Source organism: Anolis sagrei, chromosome 3, assembly GCF_037176765.1.
Source record: "Anolis sagrei isolate rAnoSag1 chromosome 3, rAnoSag1.mat, whole genome shotgun sequence".
Classification (NCBI taxonomy): Eukaryota; Metazoa; Chordata; class Lepidosauria; order Squamata; family Dactyloidae; genus Anolis; species Anolis sagrei.
The window spans coordinates 9,435,129-9,448,548 of NC_090023.1; the positions used below are offsets into that span (position 1 = coordinate 9,435,129).

Genomic DNA, 13,420 nt, shown 5'->3' on the forward strand with positions numbered 1-13,420 from the left:
TAATTATAATTAGTGATAAAAGCAATTAGAAAATGACATTTATAACCCAGGAACAAAAATCATGTTACATAATATAATCAACAGTAAAACCTGTAAACGGATTACTGTACTAATAGTGATGTTGGTAGTGGTGATGATGTCAGTGATGATGGCCCGCCACCATCTCAGTCAATAGTCAAGGTGTTTTGAGCTCCAAAACTGTTCTCTACAGAAAGCCCCCCCTTCATAATAGAGCCACTAATTGATAGAGGCTAAAAGTTGACCCATTTCTTCTCCTCTTCCCAGGTCTCTTCCCTCGGAAGTGGCAGTGACCACGTGATGGACGCTGTATCTCAGTGTGAGCAATATGCCAAAGAGCAAGGAGCCCAGGAACGCAATGCTCCTTGGAGGCTTTTCTTCAGGAAGGAGATCTTCACGCCTTGGCACAACCCGAACGAGGACAACGTTGCCACAAACCTCATTTATCAGCAGATTGTGAGAGGAGTGAAGTTTGGAGAGTATCGGTGTGATAAAGTAAGTCATCGGCCTCTAAAAATCAGAGATATCCTAATACAGGCATGGGCAAACTTTAACCCACCAGGTGTTTTTGGACTTCAACTCCCACAATTCCTAACAGCCTACTGTACTAATACAATGGGTGCTCCTTTGGTGATTTTTGATTAGAATATAAATCAATAGGAATGAAAACATTTGCTCATTCAACATGAGAGCCGCAACACCAAACAGGCTTCATTGTTGCATCACAGGACCAAATTTGGATAGTTAAGTCTAGTCAGTATGATTGCTGATTTAGATTGCGTGGTGCCATGACTCATCTGTCTTCATTTTGAAACATATTGTTCTTTATTTCTTCTTTGTGATTTGTTTTTTTTTATTCTTTATCTATTCTTTATTATTTATCTATTCTTATTTGTGATTTATTTATTTGTTTATTCTTTGTGATTTTGTGATTTATTTGATTCACACAAATAGGTTGTACTATACCATTCAGAACTTTCTAGTGTTTTGGCATACCCTATGCTCCATGACCATATGCTTTCCACTTATATCTTCCATTCCATCTCATCCACCACAGTAGCAGCATCTAAGGAACGTTTCAGAGCTATTTTATGTACTTTATATATTGTTTTGACCATTGAATTGTTTTCTCTATTTGGGGTTTGTTTGTTTTTTGTTTTTGTTTTTTTCACATTCTGCATGAAACAACAAGTTAAACATGAGCCAACAATGTGATGTGGTGGCAAAAGAAGCCAATGGGATTTTGGCCTGCATCAATAGGAGTCTAGTGTCTAGATCCAGGGAAGTCATGCTCCCCATGCTCTATTCCGCTTTGGTTAGACCACACCTGGAATATTGTGTCCAATTCTGGGCACCACAATTCAAGAGAGATATTGACAAGCTGGAATGTGTCCAGAGGAGGGCGACTAAATGATCAAGGGTCTGGAGAACAATCCCTATGAGGAGCGGCTTAAGGAGCTGGGCATGTTTAGCTTGGTGAACTAGTTCTAATGTATATTTTTAACTATTTTAATGTATATGGATGTATTTATTATGTGTTTTATATCATGTTTGGTATGGAATTGTTTCCTGTTTGGAGGTAGAGAAGGACAGGGTATAAATGCCTAAAATAAAAATAATAAATAATAAATAATAAACATTATTTAAGCAAAGGAGTTTGTGTGAAATAAGCCATATCAGCTTGCATTCATTCTTATGCAGCAAAGGTGCCGACTAGTATGGTGCACTTACTTAGGTGATTACTCATTGTCCAAGTAGGATAGTCTTCCAAGACTGGTGTACTCGCGGTGGGTCCGTAGGTGACTGTGGAGCCCTATTCTTGAGCTGCATGTTCTCCCATAGTGATGGCATCAGTTTCCAGGTGGAAGGTGGTCCCAGTTGGGGTTGGCTTGACGCGCCTTCCTCTTGGCACATTTTTCTCTTTTGCCCTCCATTCGTGCCTCTTCAAATTCTACAGCACTGCTGGTCACAGCTGACCTCCAGCTGGAGCACTCAAGGGCCAGGGCTTCCCAGTTCTCAGTGTCTATGCCAGAGTTTTTCCTGCCCACCAACATTCTGTTTTCCATTCTTGAGTTCGGAGTAGAGCAACTGCTTTGGGAGACAGTGGTCAGGCATTCGGACAACATGGCTGGTCCAGCAGAGTTGATGGCAGAGGATCATCGCTTCAATGCTGGTGGTCTTTGCTTCTTCCAGCATGCTGACATTTGTCTGCTTGTCTTCCCAAGAGATTTGCAGAATTTTTCAGAGGCAACGCTGATGGAATCGTTCCAGGAGTTGCATGTAACGTCTGTAGATAGTCCACGTCTCGCAGGTGTATAGCAGGGTTGGGAGGGGAAAAGCTTTATAAAGAAGTACCTTGGTATCCCTACGGATATCCCGCTCCTCAAACACTCTCTGCTTCATTCATAAAAATGTTGCACTCACAGAGCTCAGGCAGTGTTTGTTTAACCTACTATTTGCTAGTAAAATTGTGTTGCAAAATTATGCCGATCTAAAAAGTGTTTGGGAAGTTCTGCCCTAGAGAGTGTTGGCAGCAGAATTGTTTATGCGTTTAGAAAAAGAGTAGTCATAAAACAGAATTGGAGGGAACTATAAGAGCCCTACAATCAATCTCCCAACCATGCATGGATGTTGGTTTAACAGGAGAGCAGCACCCATTCGAAACAAAAGATTAATCTTTCAGTGGTTAAATTATTATGGCACATCGCCTCAGTAGAAGGTAAACATGTTCTGTCTTAATTAGACAATGCAAGTGAGCAACAAATATTTCTTGATATATTTTCTTTCCTTTGTTTATTCCAAATGCCCTCTGCACAGGAAGAAGACTTGGCCGAATTGGCTTCCCAGCAATATTATGTGGATTATGGGTCCGAGATGGTCTTGGAGCGACTCCTGAACTTGATCCCCTCCTACATCCCAGACAGAGAGATCACGCCTTCAAAAACCATTGAGAAGTGGGCTCAGTTCATCATTGCAGCCCATAAAAAGGTCAGCAGTTTGGATTTTACTCTCAATGGGCTTTAGCAGAGTGGGTTAAACCGCCAGCTGCAGAAAATCTTGCCGATCGAAAGGTCGACAGTTCAAGCCTGGATTGGGGTGAGCTCCCAACTATCAGCCCAACATTTTGCTCATCTAGCAGTTTGAAAACAGCAATGTGAGTAGATAAATAGGTTACCGCTTTGGCGGGGAGGTAATAAAAGGTGCCCATGCGGACATGCCAGTGAATCGATTGGGTGAGCATCTAAAGACAACAAAGCTCCTCAGCATGGAAGATGGAGCAACAGCACCCCCTCTGGCCAGAGTCGAGAACAGCCTTCAGATGCCAGAGATAGAAAAATATGGGAAGCCTTTACCTGTGTTTATGTACTGTTTGTGTTTGTTAGTTGTGTAACAGCATTGAACGTTTGCTGTTGTTGCAACTCAGGGTAGTTTCACCTTGCTCCCAAACACCACCACACCAGAGTTGTAGATTTTGTGGTTTATTGAAAAAAAAAGGCAAAGTCAAAACATAGAATAAGAAATGCAAATGTTCCATAAGCAGGACAAAGGCTTAAATGCAAAACCACAGTTCCCAAGATCCAAAGGCAAAACATGAAGCATAATCCTTCAGGCAATGATCAAACAAGAGTCCATGGTAAAACAGTGAAACACAAGACCCAAAATCCCAGATACAGGAAGCCAAAAGTGAGCTGCTTAAAGCCAAGGTTAATCCATAGGAGTATGCCTGGAAAGAGCCACGTTGAACTGACAACTCCCGTTTGTCAGCCAGAAGGCTAAATACCCTTTGCAATCATGAACGCATTGCGATGACCCTTGGCCAACTTGGCTTCTCGCTTACCAGCTAAGCGAGAGCTCCACCAGACCCTTAATTCTAAGCGTTCTTGCCTGCTCATTATTTCACTATCTTCAAGGCTCTCTTTATTTTGGTCCAGCTGGACTAGATCACTGTGAGAAGGCTGGGGAGGCGAAGACAATTCCACCTGGCCATTATCTATCCCACTGACATTCTTTTCTCCTGAGAACTGACTGGATATTTCTCCTGCTGCACTGTCTGAGGCAGGCACAACAGAAATTTGAATCCCATTATCCTCTTCATCAGGGATCTCTGGCTCACAAGACCCCCCACAGGGTTCAGTTTCAGACTCAGAATCAAACTGTCACAACAGCTGTATATGTGTACTGTAATTTATTTTATTTATTTACTTTATTTGTATACTGCTCTTCTCAGCCCTTAGGCGACTCAGAGCGGTAATCCGTCCTGAGTCCTCTCAGGGAGATAGGGCAAAATATAAATAAAGTATATATTATATTAATGTGACCAGAGAAAGCTTTTTAAAGAGCCATGGGAACATTAACACTACACTTTTAATTGCCAGGGCAACATTTTATAGAATTCTGGGATTGGCAGTTTAGGCAGGTTTATTTAGAATCATCAGCCTGAATCTCTACTGCCTCTCCAAACTACACATCCCAAAATTCCATATGATGGACCATAATAGTTGAAATGGGATCATAGTTCTACCTCTTCTTCTTCTTTGCAGGGAATCTATACCCAGAAGAGAACAGACCCCCAAAAAGTCAAGGAGGAAGTGGTGGATTTTGCCCGTTTCAAGTGGCCTTTGCTGTTCTCCAGGTTCTATGAAGCTTTCAAATTCTCAGGTAAGCCACTTGTAAGGGCAGTTTTGTGTGTGTCAGTGTTAGGGACCCCATTTCATGGTCCCTACATTGGGTCCAGTCGCAGGAGGCAGAAAGACAAACGCCCAGTCTCAGGAGAAGTACAAAAGCAAGGTTTATTTTCATCATGAAGAGATGGCCAGCTGCACCAAACACGCAGGTCTTGGTACTTTCAAGAGGCTCCCGTGCCCAGTGTCTCTCAGACTCACATTATATAGACAAGACTCTTTGGCACTGCAGCAAAAGTTATCCAACTACAAACTCCCACCTAGGCTTAATTCCTTATTTGGCACATTGACTAACTAACTTCTTGTAAATCACATGATTTATTGACAATGGAAAGTAAAAGACCCAAATAGCTCTTTCCCCCATATGTGGCAATAAACACTTTGTCAGCTTTTTAGCATTCTGGCTGAACTGTCTTGTGAAAGTTGTTGATTGCACATGTTTCTTAGGTGCTAACCACAAATGTTCCAGTCAAGACCCTTAGTGGAAGCTCATTTCTAAGTACATTTTAAACTTTGATTTCTCGAGTTTCATGATTATTGCCCTATCATCAGGAGCGACTTGAGAAACTGCAAATCGCTTTTGGTGTGAGAAAATTGGCCGTCTACAAGGACATTGCCCAGGGCACACCTGGATGTTTTGATATTTTACCATCCTTGTGGGAGGCTTCTCTCATGTCCCCGCATGTGGAGTTGGAGCTAACATAGGGTGCTCATCCGTGCTCTCCCCAGATTCGAATCTGCAACCTGTCGGCCTTCAATCCTGCCGGCACAAGGGTTTAACCCATTGTGCTACTGGGGACTCCTGGTAAGGGCAGTGAATAATGGACATTGGTGCCAAAGACTGTGATACATTATGTTCTGCCTTAATGACGGTACCATATTCCTGGCACGCTCTAGGAATCAAAGTGCATTTTGTATTTCCATTAACCTCACAAATGGAGCATAGTTAATGACCCTTGATGAAATATATTCTGTGTAAAAGATGTAACCTGGAATGTATCTTCCCTGCACTTAATACAGATGGCTTTTTGGATCTCAGGATGACTTTTGGGGCTAGTTTCCTCAGCAATGGTTATATTTTGACCAGAAACAAGCAAACCTCGCATTGCAAACACTGTTAACTTCTGTTGTTCTTGTTTACTCACAGGTCCCAGTCTTCCCAAAAATGATGTAATAGTAGCTGTGAATTGGACAGGAGTGTACTTTGTAGATGAACAGGAACAGGTCCTTCTGGAGCTTTCCTTTCCGGAGATCACTGCTGTCTCCAGCAGCAGGTAAGGTGATGAAATATCAAGTCTTGAATAAATTCATGGGGTGAAGCCATGCATTGGATTGACGCATGTAACTTTGTATGGAAATGGTAAGCCATTGACATAAGCACACAGTCCCAGGGATCCAGCAAAACTGATTTGTTGTTTCTGTCGAAGACAATATTTGAAGAGAAGGAGCATTAGAAGAAAAGCCACCAGCTATTGGTACATGTGTTGAATACTGTTATGGTTTCCTAATGGATTTCACTTGCTGTTATAGGCTAGGTTTGCTTGCCCAGATAATGGAAGTGCATTTTTCACATTTTGGTGGGAATAATCTGGCAATAGTCTCAGTGCAACACCCTCTCGGCATAGAGTAAATATCCACATGTGAATCTACACTTCTCTGAGACATGGACCCATTGAGTTCTCTAGTAGCATATGGTGCACAGCAAACTATGCATTGTATGAACACATCCAGTCCTTCACATCTTTTGCACCATGTTGCTATTCTGTCTGAGAGTTGCATATGCAACTCTCAGACAGAATAGCAACGTGGTGCAACAGATGTGAAGGACTGGATGCATTTATACAATGCATAGTTTGCTTGCACCATATGCTACTAGAGTAGAGTGTAGCATATCTCCACGTGTAGGCATTTGTGTTATGCTTGAGTTGCAACTTTTTCCTATCATTTATTCTTCTAGAGGGGGGAAACTCCAAGGACAGAGCTTCACCTTGGCCACCATTAAAGGAGATGAGTACACGTTCACTTCCAACAACGCAGAGGACATCCGGGACCTTGTGGTGACATTTCTGGAAGGGCTGAGGAAGAGATCAAAATACGTTGTCACACTCCAGGACAACCCAAATCCGAGTAAGGAAACTGAGCTCATAGTGAAGATTATCGTGAAACTGCATTAATGAGTTCCTGAATTGGGCCTCCATCCCATCATGTTGGGGTGGCTTGCTTGCTTGCTAGCTTGTTTTCCTGCTTGCTTGCTGTTTTCTGTCTCTCTCCTTCCTTCCCTACAGCTCTCAGTCACAAAACAATGGTGTATGTCATGAATGACTTTTCAATGACTTTGAAGCAAATGTTCTTTTTATTGCAATTTCCAGTGTGAGAAGGTATATCAGATTACAGAAAACATTTAGACAAAGAATTACATTGGACATACAGACATACAGATTCTATGCAACTACATTGCATGTACAATTACATTGGTTAACAAAACAAACAAAGGGGAATTACATTTTCATTCAGCATGCACACACATGTACACGCATTCATCCACATGCATCCAAAATATTACCATATCCTTTTCTCCCTCCTTGGAGAAGCACCTGTTAGGCCAGACCCTGCTTTCCTGCAGCCTGCCAACGCATAGTTCCATAACTTCCATAACGCCAAAACTTCAAAACGCCGAAATGCCTAAACTTCTTTCCCTAAGAACAATGCCAAGGACCAGATCTCTGTTTTCCATACAGCAGAACCTGACTCCCTGCACAAAATCTAAGACTCTAAAAGTGCACTTCTTCCTCTTCCCTTGAGAAAGAAGCCCCAAAGTGACCAGACTGCTCCCATGCAGATCAGCCACTCTCCGAATACACCATCTCTCTCCTTCCTATGGAGCAGAGCATGGCAGGTGGAACAGACTCCTCAGTCTGCCACAATTTGAGCATTATTAGACTGAGTCTTTTATAGGAATATTCTGTTGATGTAGTCCCAAAGTTGTAAATGAATGGTAGACGTCTTCCATCCTGGATCCATCCCGGTTTCCTGGCCAGATGTTGATCTTCTTGATTGGTGTTGACAAACACAAGGCTTGTGTTGATTTCCTTCTTAACATAAGGAAGGTTGCAAACATTTCTTTTATCACTGTCCCGTTCTTTTCAGAGATTACTTTTCAGATCTCATTAGCCGGTTTTATCCACATTCCAGCAAGCAGGTAGTTAGTCATTGCAGGCCTTAATATTATACTGGTGTTTCCAAAATTATGAACTCTGACCACACATCCTTCCATTCATTCCCACACATCATTATATCACATCTGCACATTGAATTTTTTATTACATGTAAACCAATGTTTCCCAGCTTTTGGTCTTCTAGTTGTTTTGCACTTCAGTTTCCAGAAGCCCCCATCAACTTGACAAACTATCAGGAGTTCTAGGAACTAAAGTCCAAAATACCTGGAGTGGCATTAAGAGAGATTTCAATAAATTATGGAGAGCGCTGTGAGAGTGCATCTGTATTCATATCCTACTGATTGAATTTAAGTACAAGTTTCTGATGCTTCGTGTGCCAAGCTTTTGGTGGTTGGACAAAGAGACTTTTTCTTGTTCATTTATTCATTCATTTATTTATTTACTGCATTTATATACTGCTTTTCTCGCCCTTGAGGGCACTCGAGGCAGTTTCCAACATAATAGTGGCATAATTCAGTGCCGTACATACATGTGAAAGCCAAAACGTAATTTCTAGATAACATATAATGGCATCATTAAAACATATCAATTAAAATAATAATCATCACCATCATCATCATCATCAATAGGAGTATAGTGTCTAGATCCAGGGAAATCATGCTACCTCTCTATTCTGCCTTGGTTAGACCACACTTCGAATACTGTGTCCAATTCTGGGCATCACAGTTGAAGGGAGATGTTGACAAGCTGGAATGAGTCCAGAGGAGGGCGACTTCTATTTCTAAACTTTATTTATATAATAATTAATAATCCAGCGGATATTGGCAATTTGGTCTCTTTACCTTTACTTTTATCATTATTGCTCTGATATATAAATTCTTGCACTATCATTGTGCAAACATTTGGTCCCACAACCAGGATTTAACTGGGAGGGATCTGATCTAATTTTACTGGGGAGGGAGCTCCACAGCTGTGGAGCCACTAACAAGAAGACCCTGTCTCTTCTCCCCACCAGTTGAGCCTGTGAAGGGGGTGGGATCGAGAGCAGGGTATCCCCAGATGATCTGAATCTTCGAGAAGGTTCATAGGAGGAGATACATTCGGATAGGTAAGCTGGGCCAGAACCATCCAGGGCTTTATAGGCTAAAGTCAGCAGTTTGAATTGTGTTGTTGTAGGTTTTTCCGGGTTATATGGCCATGTTCTAGAGGCATTTTCTCCTGACATTTCGCCTGCATCTATGGCAAGTATCCTCAGAGGTAGTGAGGATGCTTGCCATAGATGCAGGCAAAACGTCAGGAAAAAATGCCTCTAGAACATGGCCATATAACCCAGAAAAACCTACAACAACCCAGTGATTCTGGCCATGAAAGCCTTCGACAATAGTTTGAATTGTGCTCCGTAGTAGACTGGGAGTCAATAGAGATGGTACAGCAAGGAAATTGTGTACTCCGTATGCCACCCTCCAGTTAGAAATTTGACTGCTGCCAATTTGACTACTTGAAGTTTCTGAACAGTCTTGAAAGGCAACCACACATAGAGCACATTGCAGTAGTCTATTCGAGATGCAACAAGAGCGTGGACCACCGTGGTCATTCTAAAATAGTGCCACATTTGCTTATCTTTTTCCTGCAGTGGGTGAAGAATCTGGTTTCCTCAGCTTCCTCAAAGGAGATTTGATTATTCTGGACCAGGACACCGGAGAGAACGTGATGAACTCTGGATGGGCCAACGGGATCAATGAGAGGACCAAGCAGAAAGGAGACTTCCCAACGGATTCGGTTTACGTCCTGCCCACCGTCACCATGCCTCCGTTGGAGATCGTGGTGCGTTGCATATATTTACATCTCTTTCACTCTAGATCGGGCATGGACAAACTTGGGCCCTTCGGGTGTTTTGGACTTCAACTCCCACAATTCCTAACAGCCTACCGGCTGTTAGGAATTGTGGGAGTTGAAGTCCAAAACACCCGAAGGGCCTAAGTTTGTCCATGCCTGCTCTAGAGAGTGTCACTTCTACCATTGCTTCTCACACGCATGACAAATTAAAATTTTCTATTTGCTCTTCCCAGGCATTGGTTACGATGACTCCAGACCAGAGGCAGGACGTCATAAGGACAGCTCAGCTGGTGATGTCTGACAGCGAGGAACGGATGAAGCCATATACCTTAGAAGAATTCTCCTATGATTATTTTAGGTACATCTCTTTAAAAGGACCACAAATCTCCTGAAAGTAGGATTCTGTAATCCTTCCCTCCTTCATGGTGTTCATGGCTTTTGCTCAGCGCTTAGTAGAGTAGCTTGTTGGGTTGTATCTCCCAAAATCTTCCATCCAGCATGGAATCAGGCTACCTCTCTATTCTGCCTTGGTTAGACCACACTTGGAATATTTTGTCCAATTCTGGGCACCACAACTGTTGGGGGTGATTTGAATGCAATATTCCTGCTTCTTGGCAGAAAGGGGTTGGACTGAATGGCCCAGGAGGTCTCTTCCAACTCTTTGATTCTATGATTCTATGATTCGCACTTTAACAACACAACCGTTCAATGCTAAGGCTTCCCACTGAAATGGAACTGTAGAGGAGAGTCTGCTGAACAAGCCAGTACCTTCCGCATACCAGTACTGCCATCTGTTGAGGAGTTACGAAGGTGGAGGCATTACTTTTCATTCAATCCTCCTCTCAGCCTTCTCTTCTTCAGGCTAAACATGCCCAGCTTTTTAAGCCGCTCCTCATAGGGCTTGTTCTCCAAACCCTTGATCATTTGTGTCACCACCCTCTGGACACATTCCAGCTTGTCAATATCTTCCTCATGTTCAGATGGAATCTCCTTTCTTGTAGTTTGAAGCCATTGTTCCGCATCCTAGTCTCCAGGGAAGCAGAAAACAAGCTTGCTCCCTCCTCCCTGTGGCTTCCTCTCACATATGTATACATGGCTATCATATCTCCTCTCAGCCTTCTCTTCTTCAGGCTAAACATGCCCAGCTCCTTAAGCCGGTCCTCATAGGGCTTGTTCTCCAGACCCTTGATCATTTTAGTCGCCCTCCTCTGGACACATTCCAGCTTGTCAGTATCTTTCTTGAATGGTGGTGCCCAGAATTGGACACAATATTCCAGATGTGGTCTAACCAAAGCAGAATAGAGGGGTAGCATGACTTCCCTAGATCTAGATCTAGACACTATGCTCCCATTGATGCAGGCCAAAATCCCATTGGCTTTTTTTGCCGCCACATCACATTGTTGGCTCATGTTTAATATATAAATATATATAAATATAAATATAAATAAAGTATAAATATGTGAGAGGAAGTCATAGGGAGGAGGGAGCAAGCTTCTTTCTTGCTTCCCTGGAGACTAGGACGCAATGGAACAATGGCTTCAAACTACAAGAAAGGAGATTCCATCTGAACATGAGGAAGAACTTCCTGACTGTGAGAGCCGTTCAGCAGTGGAACTCTCTACCCCAGAGTGTGGTGGAGGTTCCTCCTTTGGAGGCTTTTAAGCAGAGGCTGGATGGCCATCTGTCTGGGGTGCTTTGATAATTTTCCTGCCTCTTGGCAGAAGGTTGGACTGGATGGCTATCATGTCTCCTTCTCTTCCTCAGGCTAAACATGCTCAGCTCCTTAAGCCGCTCCTCATAGGGCTAGTTCTCTAGACCCTTGTTCATTTTAGTCCTCCTCTTCTAGACACACTGCAGCTTGTCAACATCTCCCTTCAATTGTGGTGCCCAGAATTGGACACAGTATTCCAGATGTAGTCTAACATCATGGACAAAACATAGTTACAGTCTTGTGGGGTTTTTTAGCTCTTTTTCGTTGTATGTGAATAAGTATTAAATGGATATGGTAAATACTTAAATATCTGAATGCCGAAGGTGGAGTCACCTCCCGAAACTGGAACATGATCCAAAGGATTCAAATTGCAAGAAAGAGATTCTACCTAAATATTAGGGGAAATGTCTTGACTGTAAGAGGTATTCAACAGATTGCTTCGGAGGCAGGTAGACCCTCCGTTTTTGGAGATCTTTAAACAGAAGATGGGTGAGCCAGGTTCCAGTAGTACTTTAGTTTATGTGTTGCTGCAAGGGAAGGGCTTAAATTAAACTACCTTTGCAGGACATCCAGCACTGTAATTCTGTGATTCTCCATATTTCTGAAAGAATATTGCACCTCTCTGTTTTCTTGTATAGCATGTGGTCTCCAAAGACTTTGCAGCATGGACTTCAAAGTAGGGTTGCCATCATCACCACTGCTATGCTTTGCCATGTGTGGATTTTGTTGTGTGTTTGTATGTTTTCTCACAGCTATTTTTTTTCTCCCAGACCTCCTCCCAAGCACACGCTCAGCAGGGTCATGATCACCAAAAACCGAGGGAAGGACAAGATGTGGTCTTACACCCGGGAACCAATCAAGCAACCATTGCTGAAGAAGATCCTGGGCAGCGAGGAGCTTTCACAAGAAGCCTGCATGGCATTCATTGATATCCTTCCAAGCGCTGTGTCTCGGATGGGAAAAAATACCAAGATTTACATCTCTGTCATTCCAAAAAGTGTCATGTGCTAGGACCCTCCCAGTATCAGGGGCAGAGGTTTATTCAAACGAGCTCAAAATAAGCCAATAACATATTTATTTATTTATTTATTTACGATAAAAAGGGGACTCAAAGTGTGGTCAGTTGAAACATTCACACCTAGCTCCAGCAGACAAGAGTCCTTTGTCCCACCCTGGTCACTCTACAGATATGTAAACCCTTTTTTCCTAGTTCCAACAGACCTCACTACCTCTGAGGATGCTTGCCATAGATGCAGGCGAAACATCAGGAGAGAATGCTCTCGATCATGGCCATATAGCCCGAAAAAACCTACAACAACCCAGGGACTCAAAGCGGCTAACCAAAATGGCACCAGTTCCACCCATCAGCTCTAGTTTTTGAGATATGCAACATATGCCATCTACTAGATGCCATCTGCTCACCCATAGAAAACCATTTATTTATTTACTTATTTATTTCGGTTGCTTCTACCCCGCCCTTCTCACCCCGGAGGGGACTCAGGGCGGCTTACAAAAGCAAGGCACAATTCGATGCCCGCATCACATAACAACAAAGACAATAACATCAGTTAACAAAACAGCAATTCTGTTGTCAGTCCTTTCAGTCCTATCCATCTGGCTGCCATGTCTAAATGTCAGATTGCCCAAAGGCCTGGTCCCACAACCATGTCTTTACCTTCCTCCTGAAGGAGAGGAGGGATGTTGATGCCCTAATTTCCCCCGGGAGTGAGTTCCACAGGTGAGGGGCCACCACTGAGAAGGCTCTGCTCCTCGTCCCCACCAGCCTCACTTGTGATAGCGGTGGGGTCGAGAGCAGGGCCTCCCCAGATGATCTCAGATTCCGGGGTGGGACGTAGAGGGAGATACGTTCAGACAGATACACTGGACCGGAACCGTAAAGGGTTTTGTAGGTCAACACCAGCACCTTGAATTGTGCTCGGAATTGAACCGGCAGCCAGTGGAGCTGACACAGCAGGGGGGTGGTGTGCTCCCTGTAT

At 43.2% G+C, this 13,420-nt stretch overlaps 1 protein-coding gene across 3 annotated transcripts in view; it reads left to right on the forward strand.

Moving 5' to 3' along the window:
* The window catches only part of MYO7A (myosin VIIA), a 199,889-nt gene that overhangs the window by 165,998 nt on the left and 20,471 nt on the right, over positions 1-13,420 (forward strand). For all 3 annotated transcript variants that reach the window (XM_067466470.1, XM_067466469.1, XM_067466471.1), the window contains 8 exons: positions 286-513; positions 2,836-3,006; positions 4,560-4,677; positions 5,848-5,974; positions 6,658-6,827; positions 9,510-9,700; positions 9,946-10,070; positions 12,194-12,351. In XM_067466470.1, coding sequence (XP_067322571.1) covers positions 286-513; positions 2,836-3,006; positions 4,560-4,677; positions 5,848-5,974; positions 6,658-6,827; positions 9,510-9,700; positions 9,946-10,070; positions 12,194-12,351 — 1,288 coding nt within the window. The remainder of the gene's footprint in view (positions 1-285; positions 514-2,835; positions 3,007-4,559; positions 4,678-5,847; positions 5,975-6,657; positions 6,828-9,509; positions 9,701-9,945; positions 10,071-12,193; positions 12,352-13,420) is intronic.